The sequence below is a fragment of the Vigna unguiculata genome, chromosome 3 (assembly GCF_004118075.2).
Source record: "Vigna unguiculata cultivar IT97K-499-35 chromosome 3, ASM411807v1, whole genome shotgun sequence".
Taxonomy (NCBI): domain Eukaryota; kingdom Viridiplantae; phylum Streptophyta; class Magnoliopsida; order Fabales; family Fabaceae; genus Vigna; species Vigna unguiculata.
The window spans coordinates 49,075,887-49,098,969 of record NC_040281.1 but is presented as its reverse complement, the minus strand read 5'-3'; the positions used below and the strand labels follow the sequence as shown (position 1 = coordinate 49,098,969).

The 23,083-nt window shown below is 29.0% G+C and overlaps 1 protein-coding gene across 2 annotated transcripts; it reads right to left on the bottom strand.

The window, feature by feature from the left end:
• Positions 1-9,439: 9,439 nt before the first annotated feature.
• Positions 9,440-16,542, bottom strand: LOC114176235. 2 transcript variants are annotated; one of them, XM_028061198.1, is made up of 11 exons: positions 16,375-16,542; positions 14,282-14,379; positions 13,547-13,606; positions 13,407-13,446; positions 12,275-12,453; positions 12,095-12,133; positions 11,862-11,948; positions 10,807-10,867; positions 10,485-10,609; positions 9,876-9,967; positions 9,440-9,739 (listed from the first exon to the last, which is right to left on the bottom strand). In XM_028061198.1, exons 2-11 carry the CDS (start codon positions 14,327-14,329, stop codon positions 9,625-9,627), a joined length of 846 nt encoding a protein of 281 aa, XP_027916999.1. In that variant the 5' UTR covers positions 14,330-14,379; positions 16,375-16,542; the 3' UTR covers positions 9,440-9,624. The 2 variants fall into 2 exon arrangements, with proteins under 2 accessions (XP_027916999.1, XP_027917000.1); XM_028061199.1 differs by lacking the exon at positions 14,282-14,379 and having other exon boundaries at positions 16,375-16,524.
• Positions 16,543-23,083: the final 6,541 nt, after the last annotated feature.

The following is a 23,083-nucleotide window of genomic DNA, read 5'->3' as shown; positions in this document are numbered from 1 at the left end:
TGTGGGACCAAACCATAATCTAATATTTAAAAAATAAGTTAAATTTTATTTAAATCAAATATATAATTTATAGGAAATAACAAAAAAGAATGTGAGGATACTCGAAAGGACATTCTCGGCCAATAACATACAGTAATGATGCGAAAAAATGTGGTGTTACCTGCATAGTTACTGATCGAGCCATTTGTCGAATAGATGTCATTCTCAATCCGGGAGTTCTGTTTGGCATTTGGACAATGTTGGCTGTGTTTTCAGGATTATTTTTCCTTCTTTTAGATTGTTCAATAAGTCTTTGTTGAGGGATCATTCTACGTCTTCTATTTGCAGCATTTATTCTCCATCTTTGTCTCTGTTGTTCTGATATTGATTTGTTAGAAGGAATATTTTCCGTTTAGATATGTTGTCTATTTAAACCAAAAACAATAAATAATAAATCCAAAATTAATATAAATTTAAAAATGTATTACTTTGAAGAAAGTAATGAATGAAAAGAAGTACAACGAAAGTAGTACATAATATGTACAACAAATAAAACTAAAAGAAGATAATGATATAGGAAGAAGTACCTAAATGTGTGAGTAGAAAGAGTACAAAATTTGATTTGATGTAACAATGAAAAGTAACAAATGCAGATGATGACAGACTGGTTAGCAAGTTACTGAAAAAAAAAAAAGATTTGTAATTAAAAAAAATAATATAGCATGTTAAAAAATTGCTAAGTTCTAAAGAAACACTAAATAAAAAAATTGCTAAGTTCTAAAAACAACATTTAATTGTAATGATAAAATAAAGTGATGTAGTGTATAAATGTTATAAATTTGTAAAATGATTAAAAATTAAAAACATTGTTGTATAATTAAAAATTAAAAAATACTAATATTGTAAACTTATAAAGTGTTTAAAAGTTAAAAATAGTTATAATGAAAAATATTTATGAAAAGAATTTATGTAAACTGGTAAATTAAGAAAAAAAATTTAAAGTATTATGAATGAAAAATATTCATGTTATAAACTTTGAAACTTATAATAAAAAATATCTTTACTGTAAAGTTATTAAATAATTTGAAGTTGTAAACAGTTACAGTGAAAAATATTTGAACTTTGTGGCCAGTTGCTTCCTAGGAGCCCTTCGGTAGATTTGCTTGCAATTTGCTTTGTTCGTGCCATTGGTCAAATAAATATGTTGTAAACCAATATGCGAAAAAGATATTTAGAAACCATTACGCGAAAGATTACAAATTTGAACTTTGCGTATATATAGATATTGAAGATTAAAATAATCAAATCGCAGATACAGAAGAACACACTCTTTCTCTCTGAATTCTATTGCTTTTCGCGTGACTTTCCTTGCTACCGTCTGCTGTGTCCAAACTGTGTGAACACTGTGCAAATTGCACATTAATCTTCAATATCCTAACAATAAGCAAACCCTGACAATAAAAAAACTCTCATCTCACAACAAAATTCTCCACCTCCTTAAACGAAATATATCATAAAACAATCGTGTAAAGAAGATGTGCACACAAAATTAATGGTGAGATTATAAAAGATTTAAATTTCATTTTTCATCGTTGACACAGGAAAAAAAATTTGAAACATAAGAAACAATAAAAATACATGAAAAGCGAGTAATCATAAATTGGATAATTGGGCATTACTATTGAAATAGTAAGCATACACACCGAATAATCATAAATGAAAAGGAACAATAAAAAATACATTTTTGTTTAATCCAATGAAGATAAATAGCATCAGCAAGTAAAGCAAGACAACTTCACGAAAGGAATAATAATGAAATAATGTTGTTGCAGAGAAAAAACAAACGGTAAAATAACGGTTATATGTTAAATTATTTTTAAAATAATAAATAAATTATTATATTAAAAATGGTAGAATAGGAATTAAAAAATGTGGACACAAATGAGGAAATCCCCTTTATTATTGTTACAGATTAAAAGAGGTTATTTTTGTCTTTAAAATAAAGTTGAATAGTAATTTGAATAGTGTAGGGATGGCAACGGGGCGGGGCGGGGACGGGTTTCACTATCCCATACCCATCCCCGCATAAAAAATTCATTCCCATTCCCATACCCAAACCCAACGGGTAACGGGTATAATCTCGTACCCATACCCATACCCGTGTTCTAACTATTTCAATATTAATTTTTATAAAAGAACAAAAATTACGATAAAGAAAACATAATATTATCAAATATTCAATATTAGGAGGATGATTATTTCTTCCATATCAAATACTTTGAAATAAATTATAATTGTCTACATTTTAGAGTAGAATACTAAATAAAATTTTATGAGAACCAAAACATTTATTAAATTTGCAAACTACAACATTGATGAAACTTAGTTGATAAAATTAAAAAATATTTCAAAAATATATAAAAGGAAAAAAAATTCAAATTAAAATATATTTTAAATGTTTGTTTATTTCAATCTTTTAAATTCTAATGAATCTTTTTTTTATAGACTAATAAAAGTTATAATACATCACTTGATCAGAATGAAACAAAGAACAAATAATAAACATAATAATAAAATTTTGACATAGATTTTGTATCTTTTGAACTTCAATATATGTTGGATAGTGACAAATAAATATTCATAGCAATTACATTAAATTTTTATATTGTAGTAAATAAAATTTATTTATACAATTAAATTGAAAAAATTACTGTATGATTAATAATGAGTTATAAAATAACAAATAATTAGATAGAATATATCGAAATATTATTTTATATGATGAAAATAAACAATAAATAAAAATATTAAAAAACTAACAAATGTGTGTTTTAGAAATAATTTGAGAGACTATTGAAAGAAATTGCACAAAGGAAATAAAATGTATAATTAAGGTATGATAAGATGAAAAAATACCTCAGAGAACTAATTATTAAATTATGTTTGAAGTGGTTAAAATTAAATATAAATATCATTAGTGACAAAAAAATTTGTCTTTAAATTACAAATAAATTAGTAATTAAATTGGTCACTAAATCAAGTACCGATTCGATCATTGAATCGGTCACTAATTTAATCACTAATTCAGATAATAAATCAATTACTACCACCAATGACGAAAACTAGTGATTGATATGGGTTAATGACTAAATCAGTCACTATTTCATGTTTTTCTTGTAGTGAATTATCATATACTATTCCTAAATATCATTATATATATATATATATATATATATATATATATATATATATATATATATATATATATATAACTTTAACCACTTCAAACATAATTTAAAGTGAAAAAATTACAGTATGATTAATAATGAATTATAAAATAAAAAATAATTAGATAGAATATATCAAAATATTTTTTTACATGATGAAAATAAACAATAAATAAAAATATTAAAAAACTAACAAATGTGTGTTTTAGAAATAATTTGAGAGACTATCAAAAGAAATCGCACAAAGAAAATCAAATGTATAATTAAAGTATGATAAGATGAAAAATATCTTAGAGAACTAAGAAAACTTTTCAAATATCAACATATATATTCAATAGTTGAAAAATAACGAAAATTATTTTAATGAAACAAAAGAGTTCTTCAGATTAAACCAAAATTAATAATAATAATAATAAGTAAATAATTTTTGTTATATTACCTTAAATTGAGAGTATAAACATTCTCATGTGAAAGAAAAATATATAATAAATAAAAATATTAAAAAATAATAGAAATATTCAAATGTGAGGCATAATTTTTTTTTAATTAACATACATTATTTTAATATAATTACATAAAGGTTATGATAAGATAAAAAATATATTGGAGATGCAAATGAGTTTCATGACAAACCAAATAATTAAAAGAAATAAAAAATAGAATATATATATATATATATATATATATATATATATATATATATATATAGGGTTACTTCATTAATTGTGAATATTTTAATAATTTAAACGAGAATGGAGATATGGCGGGGAGGGGTATTATGGCGGGGATATGTACATCCCCATACCCATCCCCATACCCAACTGAAAAAGTCGGGGATTCCCCATACCCATACCCATACCCAGTCAATGCGGGGATTCCCCGTCAAAACGGGGACGGGTTCGGCCAATACCCACGGGGACGAGTTTATTTGCCATCTCTAAGTGTACATAGTAAAACAAAATCACAACGAATTTATTCTATTATTTTTTTATCTTTTCTGTTATAATTATTTATGTATTGTATTAAAATAAATATAGTTTTCTTTTAACAAAAAAAGTCCATTTAGTTTTTTTTTTGTCATAATTTCACAATATATATTAGTAAAAATACAAACACATTATATAGTCAATATATACATCGAAGAAAAATAATTGAAACAATTATTATAACTTCCTAATATGAAAGAATAATGTTTTACATGGAGAAAAATAATTGAAACAATTATTATATCTTCAATTATATAGATCATGAAAAACATTGTATACACAATGATGAAAAATAATTCAAACAATTATTATATCTTCAATTCTAGATCATTATCATAACGTTAGAAAATTATAATATAATCTAATATCAATTGTCTATTATTTATTATTTACTATATTTTATATTATAATATATGTATTATGTATTATCTATTATATTATAATATAATAAAATCATGTTAGAAAATTTATTTTATTACCTATGTTTATTTTGTTTGACAAACGTCCAAAATGTTAGTTTTGTAGTTATTTACTATTTTTCTTTTTTATTTATATTTTTTTGTTTGCCACGTATACATATAAATTATTTTATTTCATTTCTTTTAATTTTAAATTGGTTTGTCTTAAAATGAAAATATATTTCTATACTATTGTTTTCATTTTTAATTTTATCATTTTATAATTTATAATTAATTCATCCTTTAATAAAATATTAAAGAATAACTTATATTTATACTATTAATTTTTTTAAATACTATTTTTTTCATTTTTAATTTATCCTTTTATTATTTATAATAACTCCGTCGTTTGATGTTATTAAATTTAGAAAAAAAATATTTTAATTTCTTAAAAAGTATTTTTTAAATTATATATATTTATTAATAATACAATTTATTTATACTATTGTATAGAAAATAAATTAAAAGAATTATTTTACTTTTTAATCTATTTGATTTTACTATCATATATTTCAACTTCATCATTTAGTATCCAATATTTAGAATCAATCATATATACATTTAACTTCTAATAAGGTTTTAAAAAATTATATTTATAACAAAATAAATAAATAAAATTTTACTTAATATATCATTTAAAATGTTTAAAATATATTTATAATAAAACAACCACACTTTTTAATATTATAAATATTATTTTATGTTGGTTGAATTATTTTTACTATTTCAAACTTCAAATTATTATAGCATGTAACTTTAATAAAACCAAAATAAAATGAAATTTTTAACAAATTAATTGTTTTGAAATATATTACTAATATTTATATTGTAATTAAATAAGTCAATAATTATATATTACGTGTATATTGATTAAACAAATATAAAAAAAAAATACTACACGATTATAATAAAAAACATTCGATAAAAATAACTTATATTTAAAGTGTTAATTATTTTTTTATACTATTTTTTCAATTTTAGTTTTATGCGTTTGTAATTCCTAATTACTTTGATATTTAGTAAAATAAAATTTAGAAAAATATTCTTATTGTTACTTTTTAAAATAATAAAATTTAAAAAATAATATATATTTATTATTAATACAAATTGTTTTCACTGTAAAAAAATTGTCATGTAATAGTTTATAATTTGACTTAAAAAATATTCAACAAAAATCACATTTATTTTTTATATTAAATTGTAATGTAAATATTTTTATTTTTAATATTTTTTTAATATTTTTAGTATGTGAAATTAAACTAGTATTATTTAATAAAAAAAACTAGCATTAATCATGTACACAAAATTTGGTATAAGATTTTAAACAATTATAGTTGTAACATAATAAACCGAAAATATTGTACTTAATAGTTCTTAATATTATAAATTTTGTGTTATATCCTTTGAATTCACTTTTGATTATTTTTCAACTTGTAAATGTAAAGCTATAAGACTTTAGTAAGACGGAAACAAAAGATAAAAACTAACAAACTAGTTGTTCTAAAGTATACCACTCCTATATTTATATTGTTGTTAGTTGAATCTAGAAATATATATTAGACATGCATTAATTAGATAGATATAGCAATACATACTATAAAAATATAGTAAAAGCATTAGACCAAGCCTAACAATATACACATTAAATGAGTATGTACATACATTGATTATACGAGTATATAATAAACCACTAGATGAGTCTAACAATTTACAATAAACAAGTTTGTGCACACACTAATTAGATGACTTAACAAAATAACATTACACGAGTCATTTTATACATTGATTAAATGAGATTAAGAATACACTAATTAGATGAGTATAGGAAAAAGTATTAAATGAGTTTGTCAATGCACAACAAGTTTAACCATACATATTAGATGAGTTTGATCATACAATCACTAGACAAGTATAACAAAAAATAATATGCATCATTCCACACATTGATTAGACAAGTCTAATAATACCCATCTTTGATTAGATAAGTCTAACATCAAATACTAGACAAGTATGTTCATACACTAATAAGACACACCTTTTAAAAAGAATACAAAACCCCTTATATTATTTAAGTTTAGAAAATCAATCAAATTCTTTCTAAATCATGTTTACTTGTGACGATTTTAATAACCTCTGCAAAATAACCTCTACAAAATAACATTTTTTTTTGTAGTGTACACATTACATAAGTCTATCCATAGCAAATTATATGAGTCTATTAATTCACACCATATGATATGTCCATTCACTAGTTAAACGGGACTTACAATACACATTAAAAGAGTTTGCACATGCATTGGTTAGACGACTATGCCCATACACTAATTAAATGAGTATAGAGATAAACATTGTACGAGTATGTCTATACATTGATTACACAAGTATAACAATATACACTAGACAAGTTTATTTATACACAGTTTTGACGAGTCTATTAATATAGATTAGGCGAGTTTGTCCGCTCATTGACTAAAGATGAGTTTTGCAATACACATTCATATATTGATTATACAAGCCTAATGATACAAATTAGATGAGTATGTCGATATATTGATTAAAAGAGTTCAGCATTATAATATTTTAAGAATACACATTAGACAAGCATTAATCAGACAAGTCTTTAAACACACATTAGACGAGTTTGTTTATACACATATTAGACAAATATATTAATATACATTATACGACTTTATCCATTCTCTGACTATGAGTTTTGTAATATACATTAGACAAATTTGTCCATATATTAATTAGACGAGTATAACAAAACACATTAAACAAGTGTGTTCATATACTAATTAGATGAGTTTAGCAAGATATATTAGACGAGCTTGTCAATGTAATGATTAGATGAGTTTATCAATACACATTAGACTAATCTATTTTACATTGATTTTTATTTTTAGCGAGTCTACTTTACATATTTTTATACATCCTTTATATTTTTAGAGAATCTTCTCTATTTTTGCACGTGTTTTATTCTTTGTATTTTTACAAAGTACTATTTATATATAGTCATATTTGACTTTCTAAAACTATAAATAATTTTTTATATTGATTATGTTCAAAACTTAACTCCAAATCCTTATTTCTTTCACTAATAATATCTTAGTCATGTGTTACCATTCTTTCACTAATAATATCTTAGGCCATGTTTGCTTCAGCTGATTTAGTAATCGGATGGATTTTAGTGTGACAATTTGCGATGATGAAGTGTGTTCTTTTAGATGGATTTGCGAGAGGGTGAAGGCACAAACAAGTAGGATTTTCATCTCACCAAATTGAGAAGATTTGCAGGGATTGAATACGTTTTTATCGTATTATCCCCACTCGATTCATGTGTCAAAGATGTGAGTTTTTCTTTTTTGCTTTTGGTATGAGTGAGTGGTGGGATTATTGTGTGAGAGAGTGAGATAACATGTGTGTTTATGTGGAGGAGAGATAAAGATAACCAAATTACCTAATTGTTTATGTAATGATGCACCGATACTTCAACTGGGATCACATATCCGTATCCGATATTTTAGGATACTTTATCGATACTTATCAATGAAATATTTAATTTATAAAGTCGTAGTACACTACAAGAAAATATTTGAATAATGATTAATTTTAATGACAAGAAGCAATTAGTCGCTATATAGTAACCAATTTAGGTAGCAACTTATAAACTAAAAATTATTGGCAACTAAAATAGTTTCAAAAAATTATAATTGGTCTCTAAATTGGATCCAAGTGATATGGGATCGAATCCCTTCTCTCACGCCATGCCCTGGATTGGTTCCAATTTTGCTAGAATTGGATCCTTCACTCACGTCATGTCCAACTATAGCAGGATTGGATCCCTTCTTTAGTGAATGTTGTATACCTCAGTAGATCTACACCAACTCTATTATTTTCTATTTCCAGATCTCAGCCACACACACAGAAATATTATACAAAGAATAAACGTGTATTTGCTCAATTAATCATTTCAAATCACCTCCCATTACACAAGATGTTAAAAGTGATACATCTCGCTAATCAGTGCATTCACTTGGTCTTAATTAACCACAAACGAACGGAAAAATCACTTTGTAATCCATCTTACCAATTCCGTTTAATCTCAAACAAACACAACCTTAATCCAAACAACACCACAATCCCCTCTTCATCAACTCAAATTCATCCACTCACTCTTCCTCAAATCCTCTCCTCAATCCAAACCAAACACTACCTTAATCCATATGAATTTGCGGAGTGTGAACTAGATTTCTTGTATAATAAAGGAAGAATTTAGAGTAATTGAGAAATATTTCAGTAATTAGATTGATTGCCAAATTTCCAATCTCAAGAAATAGAACAATTAATATGCGATCAGATATTTTTCATTTAATTGAACTCATTTTCAACTCAATCTAACACATTGTTTTATTCGATTGAAAATTGTATTACTTTCGTTCAAAAGTCATTTTATCAAGTATCAAACACACCTTAAAACAATCAAACCATCATCCAATATTAAATATATTAAATTCGTCACTTTTATAAGAATAATAATGATGATTATTATACATTTTGGTTAAATAATATTAGAAATTTGGCAAGACTTGCCTGTCAAATCTTGAAAGTTATTCTGTTATCGTGTCATTTAATACATCGGATCGGTTCTAAACTTTCTGTTACACCTGATTGATTGATTGATTGATTGTTGTACATAAACAAAAGTCACGTCTCATTGTTTTTAATCCTTCAAACAATAAAATAAAAAAACTGAGAATAATACACAACATCACAAGGACAAAAATGCTGTTCAAATTAACTACTCTAACAAACAATTTTCATAATAATCATATTACTAGTTTTTTTTTTTTTTTTAATGGGACTAGTGGATCTGCCAATAAGAAATCCCCCTCCTTCATTCCTGAATCTATATGTTAATTGGTAAAACAAAAGAAAAGTAAAAATTACAAACAAAAAAATACAAGGTGAATTTCATACATCTGTTAATATTAACGAAGATACAATGACAACGTACGCCAGAAAAAAGAAAACTGCAATCTGTATGAAAAACTTGGGATTTTCCCTCATGTTTGGTGAAGTCACCGCCCTGAAAAGCAGAAATTGAATTCTATTACAACATCGTTCAAAAGTTGACGCGGGTAAAAAATAAAAGCATGAGAGCATGTCCAAGCAGAAGTAGAAGACAGGTACATGACAGTTTTTGAACTCGACCACAACGTTACCTAGCAATTCGTTGGGAGAGTCGATGAAATGGTAAACTTTGTATGAACACAATGCCTGGTCCTGTTAGAAGAGCTGTGACCGCATTGTCACCCTGCAATTTTCGATATCACGATCATATATAACACATTCTAGAAAAAGTTATGGGTGTTAGAAGAATCATGTTATAAGAAAGTAATGCATGAACATCCAACCAAGGTAGCATTATGGTCACCGTGATGAAAATGCTACTACATTATCATCTTTGTCATTACAGCATAATTGCCTGCTACCGAGGATCCTGTTGATCGATGTGTATTACAATTTTATAAATGGGTTGGATCCCTATCATTTGCTGGTTAAGGGAATGGCATTACAAAGGGTAGTACGGTTCTATAAAACTCCTAGTATGCTTCGGGTCATAGGAAAGGTTAGACCCATTGTGTTTCCTAAATAGAAAAAAATTATGGTTATGCAAAATTTATTCCCTTGATCTTGTGAGGGGTTTAAACTACACCTCACTTTAAAGAGACTTGATTGGTTTAGCAATGCAAACTCTCAATTATTGCCAGCATATATGCAAAGAGAATTGCGATGTTTATAAAATGCTTGAGCTTTTAAAAGCTACTTACCCCAAACATTGTCCTTCGTGCAGGACCATTGTATTTTATTTGGATATTGACCGTACTTGTAACAGCAACAATGGAAGAAACATCAACAGCTAGAACTTCACCGATCTCAAGATTTTTCTGTACAACTAACAAGAGGACAGAATCCAATAGAGCGTCCCAATGAGAAATAACAGAAGAGTATGGTGGAAAAGAATGAGAAAAAAATTCAAAGCAAAAACTTAATAAATTTGACATTAAAAAGTACAATGATGAATTCGGGAGGAGCTGAGAGTTGCAAATGGAACAAGAGAAAGACTTTATAATGTTTAGAAGAAAAGAATACCAGATCCACCCGCTAATATGAAAGCAAGCCCTTGGCCAGATAGCTTCTGCCTCAAGAATCCCTACAAAAAGAGCATGGTCTTAGAGAAATGATATGGAGGCATGCATGACAAGGAGGCCAGCCCAATTGTTTTGACAAAAATTCTTCGCCTATTTTCACAACGCCATTTTTTGTAATTATTATTAGCGAAAACTGAAACTGAAAACAAAAAATGTTTTCTCAAATTAAAAGAACTCCTAACTTCTTCGAAATTTCTTCTCCAACAGAACACCTCTAATATGAATGGAATATGGTTATAATAAGTTTCAGGGCTTATGTTAAAGAAGATAAATTTGGAGAGTTATTATTGGGAAAGATAACATTTACTACATTCTAAACACAAACGTCATGTATTTCCTTTTTTTTTTTCAATATAAACTTTATTTTTATTCCCATAACATCAACAATTTTCACGGAACGAAAAGTGGTGAATAAATTTTAGGCTGAAGTTAAGATAAAAGTGGGAAATTCTTATTGAGAAAGGAAACATTTATTACATTGGAAACACAAAAATTCATTTATGTCCTAAGGGCTGATACAAACAAAACTGTAAATTTTAGGAACTTTAAGGGAAATCATTAAAAAATTCTCAAACAATAACTGGTGGTACCACACAATAACGAAGCAGGGGGGTAAAATCATAAATTGACTAATTTATTGGTTTTCTTCTCCATACCATAGATATAGTAAACTCTTCAATGAATGCAAATGCAACCTAAAAATATCGATTGTGAACAAGAAATTGAGTATCGATCGCAAGAAGATCCGTCAACAGACAAGTAATGCATCCTACGGACATGTCTTGTCATTGTTGATTATATGTTTTGGTACAAAAATTCAATGTAGCATTACAGCGTACATATGCTGTACATCTTGGAGTTCAAAAAAATGTCCGATTTTGTAATGTATCAAAAGAAAATAATACTGAAAAAGGAAAACTACGTGGTCAGCCATGCAATTGATACCAAGTTAGTAACAAAGACTAATAATAGTGGGAAACATCCAAAATATCTCACCTCAGCACTAGCAACAATATTTCGTCCCCTCTGATCTACTATGTTGCTAACCTTCACATCATTGACAGAGCAAAGAAAAGCATCTGGCTACAGAGTGCAGAAAATTCAAAACAAGGTTATTTTGTAATCTGTTTCTCAGATTTAAAAGAAAATTCAACAACCAGTAAACCTATAGATCAAATTTGAAAATCTAAAATCAAATTTAACAACAACTGCAAACGAATTGGTTATACCTGACACAAAATCTCTCCATTGAACATTGCCAAATCAATCTGTATTTGAATAACAGACACATAAGCATATACATATAAAGAGAAGTCCAGTCATATGTATACCAATATTTATTTCAGATGATGAATATTGAGACTTAAAACAAGGGTAACAATAGTTTTAAAAGGCACATAAGTACAAACCGGAAGAATTCTTGCGAAATATGGTGCAGCAATTCCAACGAATCCTTCGCTTGGTCCAGAATTGTGAAGAACAATGCTAGTTATTGTTTTTCCAAATAACCACTGCCATACACCCACTTCATTTTCGGGAAGGTAGGCATTTTCCATTTCAATGGATCCAGACATAAAGCACATGGAACCTACAAGTAAATAGCATACAGGTTCCATTAAAACATTGACAGGTGTGATCCACAAATTCTAACTTTATCAAGTTATACAGATACAGATGTGGGTGAATTTATTGCCATATTGGTATCAATATGCATTAAAAAATATTAAAATGAGGAGTACTAGGAAAACAAAATAACAGAAAATTATCTGCACAGCTCCACTCCCACAAAAATTTACTTCTTGGTAACACCCTACGTGATGATATACTTCCCTTTGGAAGAATTAAGGAGAGATAAAACAGTCACAAACATGCTTATTGGCAACCAACAGGTCATAAAGAAATATTTAAGAGCAAGGGATTCAATTATTCATTTTTCAAAACGACTTTCAGTATGACATTTATCAGGTACTTACTCAAACTATTTTTGAGAAATGCTAACGCACATGATTTACTATTAGCCAAAATTTATTACAAATCATAGATTATGTGGGTAACTTCTTATTTAATGAACCTCACTCCTAATATTATAGTTTTTCAACAAATTTTAGTTAATAATAAAAAAATATGTAAAAGGGTGTACTGCTAGTACTAAATATTTTAACGAATCTAAAACAAAAAATTTAGACAAAAAATATGATTAAATATTTGCAAACAAAATATATAGGTTATTTCATCCACAGTTGTTTAAGAGTCCTGACCAGTTGAGGGTGGGGTTGTTAAATATACACGGCCTATCCCCTAATAAAAGGTTGTTTCCAGGATCTAAACCCATGACCTCCAAGTCATAAGGCAGCAACCTTAGTGTTGCACCAAGATTCACCTTCCACGGCAATGTTCATTATTATCCATAAATCATGTTTGTGTCAGTTTCATATTCAAGAGCATGCACTTAATAATTAGCAATTCAAATGCGATACTTTGAGAAGAAAGATCATCAAGTAAAAATTCAAAACCAATGAATAAAAGTTCCCAACAACTTACCAGGCTTTGCGATGATTCTTTCCTGTGGCTTCAACATTATCTACATTTGCAAAAACCAGATGAAGAATTATAATACAGTAAATAGACAATAAATAGTTTCCAAAACATCGGTATTTTAAACTTTAGATTGTCACACATACCTGAACCACTTGAGCTTCACCCCCTAAAATCTGAAAAGGTATAATTGCATCTTGCGGGCTCTAAACAGAAAAACATGAAAAGAAAACACCCTTGATAAATGCTTACAAACAAAATATATGAATAAATATACTGAGAAACCTTCCTTTTTCTTATATTTGTGTGTTAGAATATCTACTAAGCTTTTCCATTTTCTAGCATCAGTAATGCAGGTTTTTTGTGTGGTTAACTTCTTATACTCAGCCATCTTACTGAAAACAGTATGCATGATAATAAAAGCATTTTACATTCCTTAAAAGTACACCAAACATCAAAGCAAAGGTTTTTTTATATAATATCATTTTGCATGTTCCAGAGGAGCTATGTTAGTTCAAAGGCGCACAGACCAAAGGAGTAAACTATTATGATCCAGGACTCAACAAAATTTTGTCAATCATATAATGCATCCATCATATCAAATTAACTAAATAGCAACCTCAATTGCAAAAATATAGCAATATTTGAAGATACAAATTGATCTTCAAGAGTACTCCAATTTCACAAATTACAACTCTAGTTGAGAAGTCATCATCAATGCATCTAACAGATTAATTTATAATTCAATCTGTTCTAGAATCAAGACTAACAGAAATCAATTGATTGAAAACAAGGGAAGCTTAAATATATATATATATATATATATATATATATATATATATATATATATATATATTAAGGACAAGAATTGATGCAACTACCTGATAAACATAAGGCTGAAAAGGTGTTGAGAAAAACGGTGCAGCCATGGCTAGGGCACAGGGGTTACTTTGAAGTCACTGGAGACAAAGACAGCCAACTGGAAACATATTCAGGAAAAAATCAATTGATTTTATTTAATAACTTATTTGAATTCTATCATGCAATAATTCTCATGTCTGGGAGATACAAGTTTATGACATACAAGGTTCAACTCAACACTTGAAAATTCAATATTACAAGCTAGGCATTCATCTTAATGTTATTTGATAAATTTATAAATGAGTAGTCAGGTTTAATCATAATGACCAAGGTTGTCAAACTAAAGAACTTAAAGAGTTCGCTAAATTTAAATCAGAAACTTAACTTGCAAACTCACAAGAGTTTATTTGAGTCTACCTAACAAAAGAATAATATTGAAGAACCGCATGATGACATATATGCAGGAACATAAACCTCTTACAAAATAATAATTCAATGCTAGAAAAATATACTATAACAGAGAACAGAATAATATATTTCTAAGTAACAGCAAACAAAATAATGAGAAAAACCACATTATATTATAATAGAGAACACAACCAACAAAATATAACTGAAAAATATACTAAAACAGAGAACACAGCCAACACAGAGAAAAACCACTCATTTTGAACAAGACAGAATGGGCCCTGAAAGACAGAGATGGGCGTAAAGGTGAAATCACGAATCGTAAGGGAGATGATCTAGAAATTGTGAACATGGTCTTGAAATTCCAAATAGGTGATCTTGACGAACATTATACAAGAATAGGTGAAATCGTGAGAGGAACTAACTTCAACCCGTCATGTTGTACCTTGTCTTCAATTTTCAAATGACAGCTTCAATTGAGCGCGTGTGCTTGGCTGATGACATGGATGGCTTTTAAGGAAGATTGCAAACCTAAGTTTCTGATTTTGTGTGCCTTAAAACAGAGTGACAAGGTGACATTTTGGAACAAAGCTGTAGTGCCATTTTCAAGTGGTGAAATAGCTCCTGAAAATCACAAGTCCAACTGAGCCTGTACAGAAGAAACAATTCTAGGAGCGTTTTGGCTCGTTGGAGGCTGATTGGATCATAAACTTGTACGATCCTACAAATTAACACCCAAATTTGACAACGTTGATGATGACAATCGTCATTTTTCTATTTAAAATATTCAATAAATAGCCAAAACCTATCCTCCTTATTACTCCCTCTGCATTAGCTTTTGCAACCCAAACAAACATCTTACGCTTGGTTCTTATTCTTCAAGACTAAACAATACAAAAACGGGCTCTGATTTTTCCTCCAAAGGTGAAATAATCACAACTTATTGTTGAATTATTGACATATAAAAATGTAAAGTATCACTTCAATTGCAAAGCACTGCAGTAAAGACCTGAAGTTAGGAAGGACACAGGGGAACATAACCAAATAATCACTGAAATTCAAAACCTTGGCAAGATTTTAAATTGCAGACTGCATCAAGTGACGCATCCCCACTCCACTGGCCACTTAAACCACATCAAGCACGATTGCCAACAGCACCCAGTCAAATCTAGTAATATCATGAACAAGCCCTGTGGACAAGTGAGAACCCCGAATCCCCAGACCACTTCCCTACAAGTGCATTTCAATTAGATGATCTAGTCCACTGATCCATCCACTTGAGCATTTTCATCAAACTTCCTTCCCTGATAATTGTTACTCCAGAACTAACCAGATAAATAAACCCACAATAATTAAGAAGTACCCGTTTAGATACAGAACTTTCACATACTTCTCCTTTGGGTGAAAAAAAAAATTAAACCCTAAAACATAACAAAACCTATACACCGGAAACAAAGGATGCACCTAATTCAACAAGACCAATGAAAGAAAAACCCAATGTTGTGCCACAGCAGTAGCTGCAGCACCTTTATATGGAAGACCTACTCTCAATTAAATCCTTGAAACAAGAATTGTAAAAGTATAAAACAAAAAACCCATTGAACCTAATAGTCAATGGAGGAACTAAAAAATGAAGAACAATATATGCAATTGAATATTGTACAGATAAATCTCAAATTAAAATTTTTCTTGCGAAACAACTTACTGAATAATAGTTTGACCCAACCGAACACCGTCTCAGATCTGGCTGATCAATTGATTCCCTTGAACAAGCGAGTTTGATTCAGAGAAGCATGATATACATTGCCTTATGGGGGATTCTGCTGTGTATGCATTTATTTTCCCTTTGCTTCAATCTAGAAGGAGAAAGACCTTTTTCTCCTCTGCTTGTGACTGTAATGTTACAATTTCTGGGATACACGTGTCTTTCATGCTGACGTGGCTTGTTTCTATTGCCTAGAGTGGTCAATCTTAAAGTAAGATCAATTCCTATTGGTTAGCGTGATCAATTTATGTTATCAGAAGATGCACTGTTTTTTTACCGGGTAATTTGATGACTTAGGGTAATTTCATAATTGTTTATGGAATTAAGAATCCCATTAATATATTTTGAGAAAAAAATCAATTAAATCCCATAAGTCGTAATTGATTTTTTAAAATTTTAAATGACTTATGATTAAAAAAAAATAAAATGTTAGTTGTTAAACAAGTAATTTAGTTGGATAAGTTTAATGTGTATATTTTATTATCTATATGATTCATACAAAAGATTAATTTTTTTTCATGACTAAGTTTCTGTTTACTTTTTATTAAATAATAATATTATTATTATTTGATTTTATATATATAATCACACCATATCTACACAAAATAAGTAATCTCTTCCCAAAAATTTATTATGACAAACTTTTAATAATTTATAAGCAGAATTTCATACTATCAAACACATTTCTTTGGTAATCATTATTGCAAATTATAATTTTTAATTTTTTTTGGAAAAAAAAATTATGGGCATTAAAAATGTGCATCAACATTTAATATACATGTGTAATGAGTGTAAAAAAAATTAATATATATATATATATATATATATATATATATATAATCACACCATCTCTATACAAAAAATAAGTAATCTCTGGCTAAAATTAACTACGACAAACTTTTAATAATTTATAAGCAGAATTTCATACTATCAAAACTTTTGACTTTTTAAATACATTTCTTTGGTAATTATTATTGCAAATTATCATTTTTAACTTTTGGAAAAAAAGAAATTATGGACATTAAAAATGTGCATCAACATTTAATATACATGTGTAATGAGTGTAAACAAAATTAAACTATATATGTATCATTGTGTTTTTTTTTTCAATTTGTATTGCTTTATTCAAGCCTAATTTATAGTTATAAATTTCGGGATGAAAGTTTGTAATTTTTATAAAATACATTAGTGTGCACCAGATTATATTAACTAACTTAAAAATTGTTTTTTTCCTCCGCTTATAACTCTGAGATCTGTAGAATTGTTAAGAATAAGAAAAATCATTTATAAAATAAACACTTAATATTTTATTATTGGATGAAATTACGTATAAAAAAAATTCTATTAGAAATAAATTTATTTTAAAAATAGTATATATTTAAGTGTTATTTTATAAAATGAAAACTTGAACATTTTATCATTAAACGGAATTTCTTATAAATAAAATTTTATTAGAAATAACTTCATTTTATAAATAACCTATACTTTCTATAACCTTTTTCTTTATAATCTCTCTACCCTCTCTTTAAATTTTTAACCTCACCTTTAATCTCTTTCAAGATTCAAGCATACTCTTATATACTCTTATATGTTCCTAGTGTCATGGGCAACATCTCTAGCTAAAAGGTTTCTCAAATAGAGGAAGTTCATATTTTTTTTTCATATCATAGGGTTAATTTTTGGCTAGGATGCATGTGGAATTTTTGGTCTTTCACAAGTAAGTTCAAATTTTTTCTTATTTTAAAGTCAAATTTTGATCGGAATATATGTAAACTTATTGGTCTTTCATATGGTATTATGGAATTCGTTAGGAATCTTTGTTATGATGTGATCCTAAGGATGTGCTTAGATCATCAATATAAGCTTTCTTTGTGTTTTAAAGCATCCTATAAGACATAGAGTTTATAACAAATTAGAGCAGTGAACTCTAAAAGAGGTAAGGAAAACTAGTTTTGACATTTATATTCTTATTCATATTGTTTGAATTGTTTGTTTGACATTTGTGATTTGAAAGTTGAATTGATGAATTACACCTGTGAATTGGTATTTGAAATGTTGTCAGTATATCATAGAACTTTATTTTTATGTTGATTGGTGATCTGGAAAACTGAATGGAGAACGAGTATTTGGATTTGGGTTTGGGTAATGGATTGTAATAGTGTTTGTTAAAATTTTATTGGTATACAAATTTGATATCGCTGTCGTTAGGCGATCAAATTACCACTACTTTAGCAACTTCAGTATTGCCAGTTTGTAGTGAAGAAAATAGTTAGGGTTAAGATAACCCTGAGTCGTCTCACAACGAATACGGAATTGATCTCAAATATTTGATTCTCAAAAAATGTACTTTAAAACTAGCAACTATAAAAATAGGGAGGTTTTGATATGCAAAGAAAATGACACGGAAGATTGTAAACACAGTAATAGTAAATAGGTCAATTCCACTGCTTTTTCTAAATAAGATTCTTCATTGGTTATCTAGAGATTATTGTTAAATTAATTATTGTTGTTGATTTACAAATAAATCAATGTAAAGACTCAATTCATTTGTTGACATCCTCACTTTTAATCAAAGTACAGTCTCAATTAAAAGTGAGAATTATTAGATTATCCATAGTAATTTTACTATGCATAATCATGTCTATTCCTTTGTTTCTTTACCAAATAGAAAACTTAATTAATCAAAGTAAAGTCTTGACTAATTTTAGTTAAAGTAATTACCTCTAATCAAATTAAAGTCTTAATTATTGGCAAAAACTTATTTAATCAAATGAAAGTTTCTAAACAAAATCAAAGTAAAGTCTCAATTTAATTTAAAAACCTTTTAACTCATATGATTAGCATGCATGTAGATTTTAAATCATTATTTTCTATTCGATTAAGAAGCAAAGGACATAGATAAACAAAAACCACAACAATAATCAAAATAACAAAACATATAAATTCATCTAACCTCAGAATCCATTTAAGAAATTACAGTGGAATCAACCCTTAAAGCTTAGCCCTGGAATACATGATGATATGAAAGAAAGAAAATAAAAGAAAGAATGAGAGATGTGGTGGAGACGGTATCTGCCAAAACCAGAGAGTTCTAAGTGTCTAAGCTATCAGCTGTAAAATATTGTCAGTTCTCGTTTCTGCTCCCTTAAGTCTCTTTATATAGGCTTCAACTGGACTTTGGGCTTTATCTGTCAGTTGCTAAAATCTTTTATTTTTATTTAATTAATTAGCAACTTAATTCCTGTCCAATTTCCAATTCTGCCCCTCTCATTTAACCATATTTGCAGTTTTGACCAATGTTGATTGCTGACTTTGACCAGTTGACCAGAGTTGACCAGTTGACCAGTTTGACTGTCCTATCAGACGCTGACACGTGGCAGTGCAGATTAGGGTTTCACTCTCACACTCTTCTCCCTCCCTCGTGACGGCGGCTGCTCCGACGTGTGGCTGCTCCGGCGAGCTCGCGGTGGTGTTGCGAGAAGATGGAAGAACTCGCGACGCGTTGCAAGTGCAGTGGTGGTTGTCGGAGGCGCGACGGAGCTGCGGAGAAGCTTCGCGGAGGTTGTTCGTGTGCGCTGCAGAGCTGCCATGGTGGTGCGCGATGGTGTTCATGGAGGTGGCGTGAAGCTGCGCAGATGGTGGTGCGAAGGCTGTGTGCTCGCAGAGATGCAGGACGCGAGAAGAAGATGGCGTTGCTGTTGCGGTGGTGCTTCGGCGAAGTGAGGTTGCAGGTGCGGTGCGTGAACGGAGATGCGGAGAAGACGGAGGCGCGAGGTTTCTGCTTCTAGCTCGCGGTTGCGCGGAGAAGATGAAGGTGGCGCAAGGTGCAGATTCGTGGTGGTTGCAGCTTCTCTTCTCCTCTGGTGGTGGCGCGCCGCGGTGGCCGGCGAGATTGGCGGCGGCGGCTGTGTGGAGGGTGGTCATGGTGGCTGAAATTAGGGTTAGGGTTTTGGGAGATGAAGGTGATGACGTGGCAGAATCTGATTGGTTAATTTGGTGAGGGTAGGATTATGACACGTGGCGGCTTATGGTTGGCTAATTTTAAGAGGTGGGGATTGCCACATGGCATGATCTGGTTTAGTGGAGTTTAAGTGGTAGGAGGGGTGCAACTTAGTGAAAACTGGGGGTGCAGAACATGTTTTTGTGGTCTACTTGAGGGAGGAGTGTGCAAATGAAAACTGGGGGTGCATTTAGCTCCTGATTTATTCTTTTTCAGAATTTCTTGATTTTGGACTTATTTTGTAACTTTGAATATTTAAAATCACACTATTAATTGACCAAAAATAAATTTCAGCTGCATTAACAAACGTTAGAATATCCAATAATATTTTATGCAACTAAAATCAATTTTTACGCCACTTTTACCAAACTTACTCAATAAATCCAATAATCACAAATCCTAATTAAATCAATCTTTAAGCACAGAAAAATCAATTAAATCCCCAAATTTAAATATTAAATGAGGGCAAAAATTTGAACTCATCAATTTACTAAGGTGTTTCAAAAAGCATAAAGGTATAGTGAATTACAAAAATTGATATGCACATTTTTCATTCATATTTATCATGGGGTTGAATAATGAGGAACGGACTGAGCATCACTAGCAATGGCAGAACTATGAGTTGACAGAAGGGAGTCACGACTCTCCCAATTTTTTTTTGAATTTATTATATATATATATATATATATATTTGTATTTATATATTTTTTAAAATTATATTTATATATTATTTATATTAAATTTATATTATGGAAATTATAATAAAAGATAAAATAAAATTATAAAAGAGATTATGATTTTTTTTGTTATAGCATTTTTTCACCATGTAAATTAGCATGAAAGTGTGTGAGGAGAAATAAGGTTTAATCAGTCGGATGGTATTCACACTTTAAGTTAGATGTGTCAGTTTGATATCCGTTTTTAAAAAGGTATCAATTGAATCCCAACTTTTTAAAAGATGCCTAGGTCCTTTTCAGCAAAAAATTATTAGGTCTTAAATTTTGATATAAATATCAACACTTAATTTGGTAAGTCATTTTAAATATCAATACCGTTAACGCTATAGTAATTTTTGTCTGAAAGGGACCTAATTAAGACACTTTTTCAAAAGTTGAGACTAGATTGACACATTTTTAAAAGCGGGTACTAAACGGACACATCCAAACAAAAGTGGGTACCATCCGACTAACTAAACCCGATAAATAAATACAAAGAGATAGATTGAAAAACAGATGTTGGGAACACATAGATTGAGATTGAAGTAATTCTCGCATGATCTCTCACAGATGAAGGTTAGTATCTTATTGTGATTTATGTATGCTAGATTTATGATTCTTTTTAGGATGTTTCTCTAAATTAAGTTTATCCCAAATTAGTATAAACATAATTATGATTTTAGAAATTCTTTTATGAAATTGGTATGAACCCTAATTATACTTTTTCCCAAATTATTATAACACTTAATTATGAAATTTAGGGATTTTGTGTTTTCTGCTGCCTATGGTATTTTTTTTTAAGTTTTGAATTTATACCGAGTTGCATATTTAATTAAAGTGGTATGAGTTTAATTATGTCTTGCATTGTGATAATTGTGATTTTTGAATATAAATTTTATCTTTTTTTCTAAATAGGTGAGATGTGATAAATTTATATTAAAAAGAGTATGATAAAGAGTAAAAGAATTGATTCTTTTTTTTTAGAAGGTTTGTGATAAAGATGAAAAAAAAGGCATATATGTTAACTAAACTTTTTATGAGAACCAAGAATTCAAGACAATGAAAATCAAATCTCTACAGTTTCTAGAGTTATACATAATGAATTTAAAAATTCATTAGAATGCAATCCGGGAAAAATGTCTTCAAATTTGACAATACCCACCAAATTAAATTGATGAGGTACAAAGAGCTTATCTAAAATAATATTCATGGTTTGGTATCATGATATAATAGCAAGATATAATAGCAAATAATAGTAATATTTTTTTTGAATTATACTATTATGTGTGTTTGTTTTAAGCAGAGAAATGAAAAGAAAAAATGAAAAACTTTTTTTTCTAACTAAAAAAAATTATATGTAACAAATTTAATTTGGCACCCCTAAATATTTTTTCCAAGTTCCACCACTGATCGCTAGGCTCTCATCTTCCAGTGAGTTATATGGATCCTAACGTTGGACAGTGAGCTATATGGATCCTAACGTTGGACACTGGTAGGGCACTTGACAGTGAATCCCTAAGTTGAGAGTGTTGGACACCCTTTCAGCATCACTTGGTGGTAACATGTATTTGCATAGTATTTTGTGTTTTTGCTACTTTCTTTGTGGCTGGACTTACTATTTTGGAATGTTTATTTTGAATTAAGATGAATATGAATGGAATAATGAGGTAGTTATTCCTAGGGTTTACAATGAGTTGGTTTTGTGTGAGGTGTATATTGATGACAATGAATATGAATGGAATTGATCGGGAGAAGTCTAAACATCTTATAGTTCTCCTAAGAAACATGAGTGATTGAGCAATGAGATACATGGTCTAAGGGTGCTAATACAACATTCCTTCGAATGATGTGTATGGGTTATTGATGTATGAAGGGGTTGTGAGAGCATTATATTTGAATGTTTGATGGTATGATGTGAAATATGCACGTAGTT